The sequence below is a fragment of the Seriola lalandi genome, unplaced genomic scaffold (assembly GCF_002814215.2).
Source record: "Seriola lalandi dorsalis isolate HSWRI2012SDOR001 ecotype SW California unplaced genomic scaffold, Sedor1 jcf7180002054573, whole genome shotgun sequence".
Taxonomy (NCBI): Eukaryota; Metazoa; Chordata; class Actinopteri; order Carangiformes; family Carangidae; genus Seriola; species Seriola lalandi.
The window spans coordinates 1,869,829-1,885,862 of NW_019525126.1; the positions used below are offsets into that span (position 1 = coordinate 1,869,829).

At 45.3% G+C, this 16,034-nt stretch overlaps 2 protein-coding genes across 2 annotated transcripts; both read left to right on the forward strand.

Moving 5' to 3' along the window:
- Nucleotides 1-1,816: 1,816 nt before the first annotated feature.
- Nucleotides 1,817-11,078, forward strand: LOC111663139 (uncharacterized). The gene is made up of 4 exons (XM_023417215.2): nt 1,817-1,928; nt 2,229-3,886; nt 10,728-10,894; nt 11,031-11,078. The coding sequence occupies exons 2-4, from the start codon at nt 2,338-2,340 to the stop codon at nt 11,076-11,078; spliced, it is 1,764 nt and encodes a 587-aa protein (XP_023272983.1). The 5' UTR covers nt 1,817-1,928; nt 2,229-2,337.
- A 2,856-nt stretch (nt 11,079-13,934) lies between these two features.
- On the forward strand, nt 13,935-16,029 carry LOC147818506 (uncharacterized; the record flags this gene model as incomplete). Its single annotated transcript, XM_087176922.1, has 1 exon — nt 13,935-16,029. A coding segment is annotated over exon 1 (1,341 nt), but the record flags the coding sequence as incomplete, so codon positions are not given.
- Nucleotides 16,030-16,034: the final 5 nt, after the last annotated feature.

A 16,034-nucleotide genomic window follows, 5' to 3' on the forward strand; every position in this document is an offset into this window, starting at 1 on the left:
ACTTTCGTTTTCCCCCTGGACCACACAGTGATGACAATGATGTATGACCTAACCACTGGTTACCCAATGTCACATCTGACGCCTATGCTTAAGGAAGCCTGCTCATCTCCACAACTACAGTTAATAAACATACGATCCCTTATTGTGTGGTGATGCTGCCCTCTAGCGTAGATGCTGTGACCTGCTCTACCTAACTGCGTGTCTCCTTCCCTAATTCCTTCTTCCCTTCCTTCCTTTTCGACTTCCTTCATTTCTTAATCTCCCTCCACTCTTCACCACTCCTGTCATTTGTCCCCACTTATCTTCAGTTAAATATTTCATTCGTGCCTCATTTCTGTGTTTGAATGGCCCTCATTCATTTTATTTGCTTCAGTATGTTTAAAAAAAACAGTAGTAATATTTCAAGATGAAGGATAACAACTTATCAAAATGATTTCTGTGGTGTTTGTGAGAACTGCAAACACAGAGCCCACTGTGTTTCATTGACATTAGCATTTCATTACTAACAAATGAACTGATTATCCTTGAAGCACTATAGGTCTATATAATAATTTCTGAAACTACTGCAGGGTCTCCAGCAAACTTATTTCCAGGTCTAACTTTCAACCAGATTTCACTGAAACTGAAGTGTGTTTATAAATGTCTCCCCCTTTCTGTTTTCTATATTTTTGGTTGGATTCAAAGTTATTGCAACTGCAACAGTATGTAAATCATTGAATAAAGTATTATTCACAAAATCTAAATGTCTTACATATTTTTTGAGACAGCATACTCTTTGAAATACTGCTGTAACTGGACTGCAAAAAAAGGGAGAAAAAATATATAACTCAAGAAAATGAGTAGGAATGTGTCAATACAATAAAGCAGCGATGCTCACGTTGGCCTCTAGGTGTCCCTGTTTTGTAAGAGATGGTGTCACCTCGGACCTTCCTGGAGCAGGTACTGCACTTTGACATCCGCTTACCTTCCTGCTCGGACAGCCTAACCGAACGCTAATATTGGCCATTTGAAACAATGGGAATTGCCACCACGGTTCAATTAACTTCACAGTCACCTGCTTGTCGTCCTCTTCCCCCGCTCGATACACAGACTCAAACCCCGCATCACATGGCCTACCTGCCCGCTGCAGCTGCACTGGCTCTAAATGTGGGATGTAGATAAATAATGAAACACCAATCACGGAGCAGCGAGCCGGCGCTGAGTGCGCCCATTGGACCAAGCTGCCGTCAATCACGCGGGACGAGCCCGGTGGAGCAGCGGCGAGCGGTGGCTGGCTGCGGCACGGAGATGTGAAGAAATATTTGCCATGCAACTAAATCGGGTAAGTAACTGTTTTACGCTTGACGAACAGCTGCTTGTGCTTTTACCTGCTGCAGGTGCATTTGTCTGCAACCTACTTTCAGCTTGTTCTTCAATAGAAAACATCCAAGTGAAGCTGACATGAGGCTGATGCGGAGTTTCTGTGCATTCAATTTGAATTAATTACAAATGTCGTTAAATATCTGTCGATTATAGTTGTAGTGGGCAGCAGTAAAACCCCCGGAAAGCCTTGACGGGTTGTGTATCTGTGCTGCCATCTTAACTCTGACAAATGCACTCGTGGTTGTTGCAAGGTGACAGCTAACCCACGGGATTATTTACAGTAGGTTGTGCTGTGGTGTAAACAGTTGGGAGATTGAGGGAAATTGTTTGGAGCAGTAAAGTCAAATGTGAGCCTGCTTTGCCTGTGTCCGATGTTCAGCCTGTGTGTGGGGCTCTGCATGTGCCGTCACCTTGTGTGACACTGGCAGGTTTTATGCGGCAGCTTGTGAAATGTTGATGAAATGCGTTTTTTTTTATTGTTGTTGTTGTTTTGTTGTTGTTGTTTTTTTTTTTAGAAATGTTTCCTCTTCGATGGAGGAGAAGGGGATGGAGATAAGATAAGGATGGTAAGTGTACAACAGAGTCCGTTCTACTGGGGATTTTCTTTAGTTTTTCTGTGTTTGACAGTGAGATAATATGGAGGGCCCACTGTGAGAGGAGCAGCTTGTATTTGTGCTTCAAAACTATCTCTGCATCGGCATCCAGCTAGTATGAAGTGTCCTAGCTGTGAGAGAATGTTTATTGAACATTTAAAGGTTATGTTTTTGTAAAACTACAATCAAATAAGGAAATGTCTCTAGCAGGACTAACATGTGAATTGTACATCCTGTCAGATTTATCGCTGTGTGCTACTTTCTCTCTGACAGCATCCGGGCAAGCCAGGTGATGAATAACCAGAAGTCCTCCTCTGCAGTCGGAGCCCAGTCACTCTTATCTGGGGATTGACCACTTACTCAGAGTGCTTGAGTGATTAACATGGCACCCATCATGGAGGGCACTCACACCGTCTTGCTCCTGTATGCACCCATCCGTGAGTTAAGCACCATCAGCCTGTATTTCCCCAAGAGGCGGGCCCCGAGCTTCAAGTACAAGAGCCGCACCCCTCACCCGGAAAGGGCTGGTAATGACCATGACTGGGGAAAGGAGGATCTTGCAGTGTCCAAACAAAGAGGCCAGTCTTCCAACTCCTTAGGCGAACTCCTCAACTCCCAGCAGGCAACAAAGGAGGCAGTTGCAGAGCTCTGCTGGCTGGCTGCAGAGCACCACCAGTTGCTGGCGGATCTCTTATCGCTGTGTAGGGATTGCGCCATCAAAGTCAGGATGGGTAACCAGGATGGGAAACTCCAGGATTACATGGAGGGTCAGGAGGTTCACCTTGGAGGTCAGGTTCTCAGCAGCAGCAGCAGCAGCAGCAACAAATATTCTCTCGCTGTGTCTGCGGAGCCTAAGAGATCTACGTCCAAGAGCAAGAGGCTGAAAAAGTTGGGAAGCAAGACGCTCGACAGCGCTGAGGATTTCCTACACAGTAAGATGAAGAAGAAAGTTACAAGCGGGAGTTCATGCGTTGAGCTTCCTGCTCAGAAGAGTACGTCCATATCTGCAGCCTCAGTAGTGGAGCAGGTCCCAGGTACCCCAGCTTCTGTCCATGTCTCTGACAGCTCCGTCACCGGCTCTTATGTCAGCACAGTCAGTAATCCCATCCTGCCCATGGAGGAACCCTTCCAGATCGCTCGCGAGGGCTGGGACTTCATGGAGGACAACCGGACGTTTGACCCCGACGTGTATTTCTGTAGTGACTTCTCCGAGTACGACAGTGAGCTGGGTTATGAGTCATCTTCCTGTAGCCTGATGGAAGGACTGACCCGACGGGAAAGTGGGAGCAACCTCCGACCGATTAAGAGGTTTGATTCTCCTGTCGAGACATTATCGGAAAACGCATCGACAGTCAAGTCCGCCCAGCAGCTGTACGGCGAAATCAATCAGAGGCATACAGGGGTCAGGGTGGTGGCTAAAGTGCAGGATGTGGAGGGGAAAGTGCAACATGTCAGCCATACAGGCCCAGACAGGGAAGGGCCAGCTGAGTGGAGAGGGCCAAGCAGAGACCACCCGCTGGGAGTCAGTAGAGAAAAGACAGGGACCAAGCTCCCTGAGGGGCTACAGTTGCCCCTGTCCAATACCACCAATCCTTCACCCCCAGCCAAATCCCACATAAAGAGCCCCTCTTCTCCTTGTCTTGCCGGGGTCTTCAACACGTCTTTCCCTGCCTCAAACAGCCTCCAGAGCATGTCCCCAGTCCTGTCCCCTCTGTCCTCCAAGCAGGCAAGCCCGCAGTTCAACCACCGCATCGTACTGCTGTCAGATAAGGACGTAGACCCGGATCGAGACAACACAGACGAGCCCAAAATCTTCGCGGAGGTCATCGACAAGAACGGCAACAAGCGGACTGTCACCCGTCTGGATCTGAACCTCAGCAGGCGGCCGAGCAACTCCAAGTGGAAGTCCTCCAGCAACTCCACAACAACAGGTGAGTTATTAGAAATGACGCTGCTCCGACAGTGCTTTTGAACACACTGATTCATGCTGGAGCTCCCTGCCTGGATGTGAATGTTGACATCCGCGCTTTTATCATCTCAGAACCATGAAACGTTTGTCAGAGTATGCCCTTCATCTGGCACTGCTGGCGCAGGCTTTCAGAGAGCTGAACAAAACAAGATGCCTTGAGTGAGTGTGTTTGCCTGTCAGAGCCACTGCCTGAGGTTGTTGTTGAAATGCCCCAGCAATTACTCTGCAGCATTGCAACTGACAAACTTTTTCCAGGCAAGGAGTTTTACTTTGTCACTCCAGCTATTATCTAGTAAACTAGCCGAACCAATAAATGGACACGGTTTTGCAAAATGTCTCTGTTAGTCCAGTTAGTTTTTAACTGCTGTGCTTTCTCCTCGGCTTTGACACGTGACCACAAATTAAAAACTACCCAACTGAGTTGCACAAGGGGCAAGCAGGGCCTGAGAATAGTTTGGCTGATGATCCATTTTAACTCTCTCAGCGCCGCAGGGAAGGCGGAGATTAGTGGGAGTGTCCCAGATCAAAGACTCAAAGTTGACACAAAGTTCGACCTGACCAGGGTTCTCGTGAGCACAGTGTTAACTGAAGCATTGCCAATTTGGACTCTGAGGGATCTGCCATCCCTTCCCTAAACCCACATCCTACCCACTTACACAGGAAGCTGACAAAAGGATCAGGGACCCAGCAGGCACAAGGGTTACAGGAGAAAAAAAAAAAAAAAAAAAAAAGGATTAGAAAAACACTATTTGCAGAACTCTTTTCCTCTTTTTCTAATCTGGCCTATTGTATGTCATGCCTACAATGACAGAATAAATGGATTTAAACACTCCCATCATACATAATCTTTGCAAAGCCACAATAATGTCACAAGCTTAGTTCAGAGGTGTCAGTGTGACTTTTCATCAGTGACAACTGACCAGTCTTTCTTCTCTTTCCAGCTTCTATTCAGCACATTGGCCAGGCTTTCCTCTGAGCTTTCTGTGTTGGTTTAAAGTTCATACACCTTTACTGCATGAACTGTAATGGTGTATGGAAAAAAAGTTGCTACCTTATTATTATTTTTATTACTATTATTATTATCATTATTATCATTAGCTACCTTTTGTAATGTGGTTAATCATCACTCTCAGACTGTGTCATACAATCCTTGCTTGATTATGTAATTTACTAATAGACCGTGGACATTGGTTTGGACAACAGCTTTATCCCTATTTTAAAAACAATGCTGCATTTTTAAGGAAGCTCCGGAGCATTTGAATTGTTACATCATAGATTAACAAGAGCTGAGGCAACACAGCCATCAACGCTCAGCTCAGCAGCGGCCGCAGGGAGAGTGAGTGCTGAGCTGTGTGGAGCTAAGCTAACTGGTGTATAGGGGAATGAATAACCCGGCTTTACTCATGTGGTAATAACGTGGATCAATTCCCACTGAAATTACACTGTCCTTCTGTGCCCTCACACACCTTGGCATGCACACAGATACGACACAATCGGATGGCGCACACTAATATGCACATAAATCCCTATGGTCCGGCATTAGGGCCTTACCATCTTTTTCATAAAAGCGCCTGTTCTTTTTTTCCTTTCAACTGTACCATGAACAATGTTTTTTAGTTCCTGAGCATTGGCTCGAGCATATATCCTAAATTCTTCACTGATGTGTGATATTATAGTGTATAGGTTATCTGTATGAAGCTCTGAAAGAACAAGATATGCTCGCATTGTGCCCTCCATCATGCTTTCCACATGCTTCATGCTGCACAGCCTTTCAGAGCGAGGGCCGAAACCTTTAATCTTAAACAAAATCCCTGTGTCGATTCTGCTGCACTTGAGCTGTTTACTGAATCGCTCTAGTGTTGCTTGATAATTGAATACACTTCAGATGTTAACACAGATAAATGAACATCACAGGGTCCAGCCAAAAGGGCTAAGTGGGTCAGTGTGAAGCTCGGCCCTTCATAGTTTGCAAATGTTGAACTAATTATGATCCGGGCTCTTTAATCTGTGCTCTCTCTTATTGAAGCTCAGTGCTTATTAATGAGTGTGATTATGCAGACATGAATGGTAATTTTACAGTAACAAATTCTCATGTTTACCTCAAATGCTAATGCTCCTGCACTGCGTAACAGAATACTTTATGCATTTACTAAATGAGTGTATGTGTTGGTTTTATGTGTGTGAACACAATATCTTTGTAATATATTTCTGTTTGTTTCTCTTCATGTTAGCATTTGTGTTGCTAGTTCTCTTTTACTCAATAAGCAGTCAACCCCAACACCATGTTAAAGCTGCACAAGAAGCTACAGCTAGTCGCTAATTCAAAGTCAAAGCAGTGAGTTAAAAGATGCTGTGAGAGGAAATGCAGCCTTGTGTGATATCGGTCTCTTTCACATTACATATAGTCATTTGTTAGTTATGATAGCTGTGATGAAAATATTTATTATAGCCACTTTAAAAAAAAAAAAAAAAAATGCTGTTATCAGGCCAATCAGCCATCGGTGTGTGTCTCTCTCTGACTCTCCCTTCACCCCACCCTTCCTTAATTCCTTACTTATTTTATTGTCTGACATATGGTAGGCAATACCATAATCAGATTACCCAATAGGTTCCAGCAAGGTCATATGAAACTGATCAGCACAGAGCACAGAAGAGTATGTCACCCCGCTCTCCCTTCCATCTGTCATTCAGCAGAGTGCACAGCCATGCATCGTTGTTTCACCCAATGAGGACAAGGGCCAGCTCTATTCACATAATGAAGTGGATTCTGCCTAAACAGGCTAAAAGAGCTTCTCTCTCTCAGTCCATCTTGCACTGCTTCGTACTGCATGCAGACACAGGGCGCAAAGGTCTTTCATATAACGTGTAACTTCTTTTCTTTAATAAACAACTCCGCTACATTACCATCTCAGCAAATGCTAGCTGTCCCATCTCATGCTTTTGAACTACACTCACCAGCAGACTGAAGCAAACTTAACCAAATTTCCTGTCTCCCAGTCTGTAGCCTGCCAGGCCCAATGAAAGCACTCTTCCTTCTTCCCACAGCTCTGTATTATCCCATCAGCCTCCAGAACTGCATTTCAAATGAGTAATGATGACTCTCTGAGCATCATGTCATGCTACATCTCTTCTCTGGCCCTCAGGGCACCGCAGCACTCTTCCCTGGTTTTCCACTTGTAGCTGCCTTTTTATTTACATGGACCTCAGCTCTGACAGCCAAACCAGTCAGTCAATCAGCCAGCCTGTCAGCTATGCACAGCCAACAAGCCTGCGTGGAAAAACGGTTGTGACAGGCGCAAAAGAAGCTGGGTGATTTATAAATCCTGCATTTTTCATGATTTATATAAAAGTCTATGATCCTCCTTCCTGGCTAAAAGTGATGGAGGGGGTGGAGGCTGCCAGATGCACTCGCCATGCTTCATGGCCCAGTTCTTTTACTTTGAATGATGAGGTTATAGATTTTTAGTGGATAAAATAGGGCGCTGGACACACTGAGCAAAGCTGTGTTGTGCTTCTTTGATAAGAATAAGAAACTGTGCAGTGGGAGGAGGTAGACTGGTGTTAATTTGCGAAAGCTCAGTTTTTAAACGAATGCATATAGATATTTTGACCTCGCCTGGCCTGCAGTACTCGGTTAATAATATCGATCAGTTTCACTAATTGCTATTTGCAAACGAAATGAGACGGTCACTGTCCGTACGGGTTTGAAAACTAACTTTGCTCTTAGTGGTTTCGTGTCTGCTCCACAGTGTCGGATACAGCCTCAACAAAGCTTCCTCTGACCGCTGGATGAGTGATGACAAGCTGACGGAGTGACAGGTGGATTAATCCATCACCGCTGACAATGCCGACCTTTCAGGATCAGACGTTAGATTGCATCTGAGCCGGGCCAAACACAGATACTTTATTGTTAAAATGATAATGCTTGCAGTACCATCGAAACACCCACGCTGTCTGACAGCTGTTCACACTCACACACACACACACACACACACACACACACACACACACACTGTGTCAGTCGATACCTGCAGGACTGCACTAAGGAAACACCTGTATTTACTGTAGATGTTCCTGTCAGAGCAAACTGCTGACTTTGCCAAAGGGCCTTATATTTGCTGCACTGATGTTGTCTTGGGTTGGGATGATTCAGTTAGCAGAGCATTACCTTCTGTCAAATCAAACTCTTGTGTCAGCCACCAGACAAACAACAATCCCCTCTGCACTCTGTGATCGCTCAGTTACGGACACTGAGATTCAGTCTTGGCTTTTAGAGCAGCAGGGAGGGAGATTAAATGTCAATAAGGACACAGTTCTCCCCGGCGGCATTGAACTTAAGCTCATCGTGTGTGTATGTGTGCGTGTGCGCGCATGTTAGAGTGCGATAAATCAACTGCCAAATAAACAAATGTGGTTCCTTCATTACCTAATGCATCTAAGAGTTGCCTCTCCCCATCTGATTGCAGTTAATACACTGCAGTGTTGTGCATTACCTTCACTGCAGTGTGTTTTGACTACAGGGAGAAAGACGGGCCTTTTCCTCTGCCTGTCCAGATGGTGGCAGCGTGGGACACATTATACATATTTAATTTAGTGACTGCCTGTCTGTCAATCAGGGGAAGCATAGGCACACATTGCACAAAGGAGCATCAAGACTGTTTAACTGTAATGTTTTTGGAGGCATAAAGGAGCATAGAAAACACATCGATAGGTGTTCACTGTTTGCTAGTTTCATATATTTTTCATATATTTAATAGTTTGTGGCAGGTTGATTTTACACTGCTCAAAGAACCAGGAATTGTGGAGAGAGTTGCTTCTGCTCAGTGGTTTCTTTCCTTGGCACTGACTGGGCCAAGTCCGCATTTGGAAGTGCCCCAGCCTACAGTCAGCAGTTCCCACTGCGGGACTGTGCAGCGCAGCATTATCATAATGAAAAATTATTAATCTAATCCTACTTTTTTTTTTGCTGCTGTCCAAGTCCCAGATAACTGGAGCGACTGCAGGCATAGCTGCTGTCTCATAATGACTGATTGTGGGAGAACACAGCAGCTGAATTTCAGAGCTTCCATTTTTCAATGAAGCCCCCCCAGTCAGTTCCGTGTGTGTGTGTGTGTGTGTGTGTGTGTGTGTATGTGTGGGCTCTCATAACTGAATTTAAAAGCATTTGGCCGAGACTGGGACTCTGGGGATCAATTCAATAGGACTTCCAAGTCCTTAGAAGTGTGTGCTGGGCTGCGGCACAGTAATGCCACAAGCCCCTGTTCAAGGACACTCTTGACATACTGAGCTTATGGGATATTTTTTGCATCTCATTGAACAGGAAGTGATGAGCGTTTCTCAGTTTCCAGCTCATAATTCTGCCTAAACGGGTCAAGGTGTTGTCTTACAGCCGGAGGAAATTGAAGACACCAAGCTTCAAGAGCTGCCGCCCCCCCCAGTGTGTTCTTCCCTCCGTCTTCTTATTCTTTCACCTCACTGTCCTGTCCTGTCCTGTCCTGTCCATGTACTTTTCATCACCTTTTATTGCACGACTCACTCTTGAGGCGGTGAATGCATGCATCAAGGCATGATAAATCACGTTTCTGTGGACGTGAGAAGTAGTTGATGAAACAGCATTTCTGCTTCTGTGTTGGCACAGGCTACAACGGCCTGGTTCCTGAAGTTAATATCATGTGATTTGTTCAGGCCACATAACACACGAGTAAGGCAGTGCAGGCTCAGGGCTGTGTCTGCATTGTCAGCCAGCAGTAAATATTAAAAAGCCAGGTGCTCTGAAATGCTCAGAATGAATTTAACTCCCCAGCATACTGCGGCAGAAGCAGCACAGAGGGGGCAGTTCCTATTGATTTATCATTAATTTAATGCAGTTTTAGCCGAGTTATAGGCTGAAGTTTACCTGTGGCATTTCGTTACGCTGTGTGTGTGTGTGTGTGTGTGTCTGTGTCTGTGTCTGTGTCTGTGTGTGTGTGTGTGTGTCCTTGGTCAGGAGAGGGCAGTCTCTCCTAATCTAAATTAAAATGGTTTTGTACTTCCACTCCTCAGGGCCTTTAGATGACTGAACACACAGGCTCGCACACAAATCACCGACACTTATTTTCAATTAACTTTATTGTACTGCGGTGGCAGGGCTGAGCAATGCACAAGCACTGTCATGCCTCTGTTACTGTGAACATGTCTTGAATGCAAATCTATATTAGACGGTGGTATTTGGACTTGCTTTGCAGCCATTTTTCTTATTGGATCAGTGTGGCTTTCTGTTGATGTTGATGATTGGAACAGGGCCGGCTAAGTGCAGATTAAAAATAGCTGTGTGTCCTCAAGCTTTTTTTTTTTTTTAATTATATTTTTTTGGGCTTTTGTGCCTTTATTGGACAGGATAGTGGAGAGAGACAGGAAATGGGGAGGCAGAGAGAGGGGGAATGACATGCAGTAAAGGCCGTCCGATGCGGGACTCAAACCGGGGCAAACTGCAGCGAGGACTGTAGCCTCTACACATGGGGCGCCTGCTTAGACCACTACGCCACACAACACCCCGTGTCCTCAAGCTTGCAGCTAAATAGGGGTTTCTCTTGCTGCCTGTTTGATGCTAAAAGCCTCTGATGCCTGTGTTCTACCTCGTCCCATTTTTGTAACACAGGAAGATAAGCAGCACAGACTGAGGCAAGTTATTTAGCCCGGTCGCACCCGACGACACCTGTTTGCACTGTTGTGTTTCTCCACGCTGTGATACCTTGCACAACACAGAGCCTTAATTACCCTGTGGTTGTGTGTGTGTGTGTGTGTTTGTTTGTGTGTTGCTTCAGAGGATTCCCTCTTGCGTCAGGATGATATTTGGATGCTGGATGGCGATGACCCTCAGGAGCCCCTTTCCCACGTTCCACGCCCCGATCACCTGGACTTCCTACGCATCACACCGCCCGAGGATGACATCATCGGAGACACACCTTACTATCCCAAGCTGGAGTGCACGGTGAGGGTCCTCAAACATGAGCAGCACAAACACTTAAAGATCTCAATGAGCTGTAATGCACATTTTCCCACGCAGAGCAGTGCACCATGGCACTCTTTTTTTCTTTTTTAATTTTCCACCCTCTTGGGACTCATAGGGATTGCTCTCCACTCTGGCATTTAACCACCTGATCATGAATTCTTAGAGATGGATTAACAGGTCACGGATTCTAATCTGCAGACTGGGGTATTAAGCCAAAACTGACTGAGATCATTCCACTCAAACCTCTCTCATTCAGAGCAAACACAGAAAAATCTGACCTTCTCCTGCAGGCCTTTTCTATCATTTTGTAAACTTATTTAGGCCATAGAGAGTAATTAAGGGGATTTCTCTATTGTTAATGGGCTGAGATTGCAACACGAGATACACAAAGCATGTGGTTTGTGTAATCCTACTGTGTGCATGTCTCCCAAAAAGCCTGCAGCAAACAATGCATTGTTTGTTTCCAGGTGTTTGTAGGCTTTAATTATGCTAATAAGTAATACAACCAAAGAACTACTAATCTGCACTCAAATCATCTGATTTAAAAAAACAAAGAAAAAAAACAAAACTATTTCCGTCTCTGTAAGTCTCTCTAAATCCATCCAGGTTCCATCATGCTGTCTGGCAAAGGCGTTCATTCCATTGGCAGGTAAGGCAGATTACCTGGGTGTGGTTTTAGGCGGATAGTCTAGGAGTGCAATGCCATGAATTGTTTTCCCAAAGACACAATACATTGCTTGACTGATCATAATCAGTTAACATACCATTACAAAGGCCACGCTGTACAGAATTAGAGCCTCTGCATTGTTTTGAAAGTGACAGCCAGCTCACTTACTTGGCTGGGGCACGGCCTTTTTGTCACCATCATCCATTTTCATGTCACTAGAGAAGCATACATCAATTGTAAATGATGCATTCTGAGAGCGGGAGGGAGGAGGAGGGATGAGATGACACAATCCAAATCTGTAGTTTTGATTTGATAGGGGTTTTTTTTTTTCTTCTCTCTTTTTAGATTTGTAGTGTTTAGTTTCCTTCCGGACACGACGCTTTGAATTGAGGCCAAACACTTCGATCTTGGTTTGATCAGACCAGAGACTCTTTTTTCTCACCATCTAAGAGTCCTTTAGGTGCTTAATAATATAATAATAATAAACTTTCACTGAGGATGGGCTTCCGTCTGGCCGCTCTGCCATGAAGCTCAGATCACTTGAGTGCTGCAGTGATGGTTGTCCCTTCTGGAAGTTTATCCTCACATGATCTCTGGGGCTCAGCCAGAGTGACCGTCCAGTTCTTGGCCACTTCCCCTTCTCTCCAATTGCTCAGTATAGCTGGGTGGCCAGCTCTAGGAAGAGTCCTGGTTTTTCCAAACTTCTTCCATTAAGAATTATGGAGGCCACTGTGCCCTTCATTGCAGCAATTGTTTTTCCGCAGATCTGTGCCGCAACACAATCCTGACTCTGAGCTCTGCAGACATTTCCTTCCTCCTCATGGATTGGTTTTTGCTCTGATTTACCTTATCAGCTGTGGGACCTCATAGAGACAGGTGTAGGCCAATCACTTCAATCAAGGTGTAGAAAATATCTTAGAGATGATCAAGATAAATGGAAGACCCCTGAGCTAAATTTCCAGTGTTATAGCAAAGAGTCTGGATACTTATGTCAATTTCAGATCTTGGCTTTTAATACATTTGTAAAAAAAAAAAAAAAACCTGCTTTCTCTTTGTCATTATGGAGTATTGAGTGTAGATTGAGGGGTAAATGAATTTAAATGATGTAAGAAAAAGGCTGCAACGTAACAAAAAGTGGAGGGGTCTGAATACTTTCTGACTGTAAATTAATCATGTCACTACTGAGCTGACATGTGCCAGATATCAGTTCACATCACAGCCTTGTCCATCAGAGGTGCCTCTTTCTGGTACAGCCTCTGAGGGGATTTACTGTGTGTGTATGAATTACGACTGGACTTACATAACTTAATTCCCCGGCCACAGAATCCCCCTCTCTATTTGTGGCTTTCTTCTGATGAATAAAAAGAAAATCAGAGGAAAATGCAGTTACAAGTGATATTTCTTTCAGGTTTTTATTGGTTATTATTATAACAGTAAAAAAGAAATACCTGTTTGAGAATACATTTACAACAATATTTCCATTATTCATGCGGCCCCTTTTTGCTCATTTGTTCTTCTGTTTCCAGCTTGAAGAATATCCATTTCTCCCATTTTCTCTTCACAATTTTTTGTTTAATTTGGGTCATAGAACTGGACAAAAACATTTATACTACACACTTAAAAACACACTTCTTTTATAAGTGAGTGCTTTGTGGCTTCAGCTGAGGCGGTGCTCAATGAGCCAGTCTGAAGGAATGCATTCAACAAGCTTGACCTTTGGTTGTTAAGGGCAACCACGGTTTGAAGAATCCATGTGCTTCAAACCACTTTACTAACATTTATACAAAAATAAATTGAATGTTAGAGCTGGTTAAATCAGCTAAATAAGACACCACAGGAATGATTTCTCTCTGCTTTTTGATTTTCTCATAAAAACTATTCAAGTGTTCCTCTTTCCCTCATATTGTGTTGTCTGTTGTTAGCTCAACTGTTGTTAGCTTCTAAACTTTTTAAACCTCCTTAGAAACCGTGGTGTCACAACTAAACTTCCAGTTTGAATCAAAACTGTCACAGCTCGGTGTGTAGAAAGAAAGTTGACATTCATGTTTGAGGTAAGTGAATCAAAGTGTCATATCTTTTTGTTCTAACTGAACTCAGTCCTGCTCTGACTGAGAGTTCATGAGCTGCTAATCACGCGTTAGCCACTGAGCCTGTTAGCCAGAGCTGGCTGTAGCTACGCTGCCTAATCACCACTTGCTAAGCCCTGTATTGCAGTAGCTCACCGCTTAATGGTGCAATGCTGGTTTACTGGACCACTGCAGCTCTCCACTTGACCACGTGCTCACTTCTCCTCAGTGTTTACCCTGTTAACTCGGCAGCCATTTTACGGAAGTGAGCAGAGGTAATCAGACACCTGTGGTGCTGGGCTCTGCAGGTTCCCTCCCAGGAAGGGAGGGACCTGAAGGGAGGCGTCCTCAGACTGGGTAGACCAGTGAGACACTTTTTTTTCCTTTTCAACCTGAAGTTTTTTTTTTTTCCTCACACAACAGCACACAGGGCTTTCCTGTAAAGTGAGACAGACATGCTAAAGGAGACAGACTCGTACTAAAGAGAACCGTTCAGTCCTGGAGTCCACATAGAACAGGATAGCGCACAACTACATGGATAATACCGCTCAGCTTGTCGGAAAGTTTGGAAATGCTTTTGTGAACGGCAAGTGAACTCTGTTCTCCTGCTCTCCCAGGGAGATTACAGCAGGACATGCTTCCAGCCACTGAGCAGCTTGACTTGACTTGCAGCGTCATGGGAATCATGCTCACACAGAGGAGACTGAACTGTACTGCTGTCAACATGTCAGTAGTAGTGTTTGTGTGATATAGCGAAAGGCTGCTATATGCAACCTATTTGTGTGTCACTAAACAAGATTACAGGATAGTGTTGTTACAACTGGCACCCTCCTAAAGAAGGTAAGAGGAGCTGCGGAAAATTGTCCATACAAAGCCCCTTTGTTCCCAGCCAACGGTAGAGGTGGAACAGGAGCTGCTTGGATAACTGGACATGGGGAGATGGACCTTTTATGACACTTTTAACTGACACTTTGCTAGAGCTGCTACCTGTTGTGGTTTGCCTCCCTTTGCTCTCAGGTGGTGTGACACTTTGAGCAAAAATGGACAGTGGAAGTAATAACTCAGAGGAACAGGGGAAGCCGCCTGCTAGTTCCTTACTGAATGCTTTCAGCAGCTTCTTCACCCGGGATAGATCTGCCTCTACAGACTTGGAGGCGGCCGTGCTGATGTCTTTCAAGGAGCTGCCGCATCGCAAGAATCCTCTTCCTGAAGGTGGTCAAGCCACTAACAGTAAGTACAAGCTAAAAGGGCGGGTGGATGAAGGAGCAGCTGGAGCACAAGTTGACACAGACCTGGTCCAGGTCACCAAGGTGGAAACGTACAGTGACACAGAAAATGAAGATGAGGATGCTTCCCACAGCAGCACCAGCACATCAGAGAAGCTTGCCAAGACCAGAGAGCCCGTCTTACCTAAGGAAGACAATAACACAGTGGATCACGGTGGAGGAGATCAGCCACAACATGCCGCTGAGGCAGAAGCAGCCTACAAATTGCTTATGTTCAGAACACACAAATTTAGCGAGCAATCCCGCATAGAAGCTATTCTAAATTCAGGCAGGTTTCTGAACAGGACTAGCTCTAGGACAGTTCAGTCTTCAGTTTCCAAACCGGGAGATGGCTGCGCTCCCAAGGACAGCACCACCACAGTGTCTGTAGGTGCAGAAACATTGACTGCAGAAGAGGATAGGAGCAAAAAATTGGGAACAAATGAAAGCGATGGGTATGCCAGGATAGATTGTTCTCAACCTGTTCCCTCTATCATCTCTGGGAATCCTGCTTCAGAGACTGAAGGTCATAATGCTGGCACGGCCTCTCCATCCAAGCAGACAGAAGCTGTAGATAGTACACAAAAGGAGGAGGCACCTGTTCCCTCCACTCCTAAGACTCCTGAAGTGTCAGTCCAATCATCCTCTGGTCCAGAGGAGCAATCAGACACTGCCGGTGTTACAAAGACACCCATGTCGCCATCATCTGCACCCGAAAAGCACCTGGGAGGCATTCAGCCAGGCGGCAGCCCTACTTCACAGCGCACAACTGCTCCAAAGACACCTGAAATGAATACCTCTACCTCATCCCCGTCCAGGGCCGCGGCGCTCTCTTCGTCCCCTTCCTTCCAGATGCCGGCTCTCTTCAGTGGGTTGAGGGTGCTGAAGAAAGGAGCAGTGGGTGAAGACAGGGAGACGGTGTCGGAGATCAAGCAGAGGGAGAAGGATGCTGACCTGGCCCTGCTCAGTTTGAAGAAGACGGTGAACAAAGCCAAGCTCTTACCTGAGCAGAGGACTCCCTCTCCAGCCAAAAAACACGCAGAGCCGAAACCCGCTGCAGATACTAAAAGCACTGTAATGGGACAGCTCAGTCATCTGCTCAACAAAGACAGCCCCAGTGA

Excerpts from the sequence above, each read along its gene's own strand:
- LOC111663139 (XM_023417215.2), top strand. The coding sequence starts at position 2,338 with ATGGCACCCATCATGGAGGGCACTCACACCGTCTTGCTCCTGTATGCA. Across the intron at positions 3,887-10,727 it reads CAGCAACTCCACAACAACAG|AGGATTCCCTCTTGCGTCAG; the intron begins GTGAGTTATTAG and ends GTGTTGCTTCAG. Across the intron at positions 10,895-11,030 it reads ATCCCAAGCTGGAGTGCACG|GGATTGCTCTCCACTCTGGC; the intron begins GTGAGGGTCCTC and ends TGGGACTCATAG.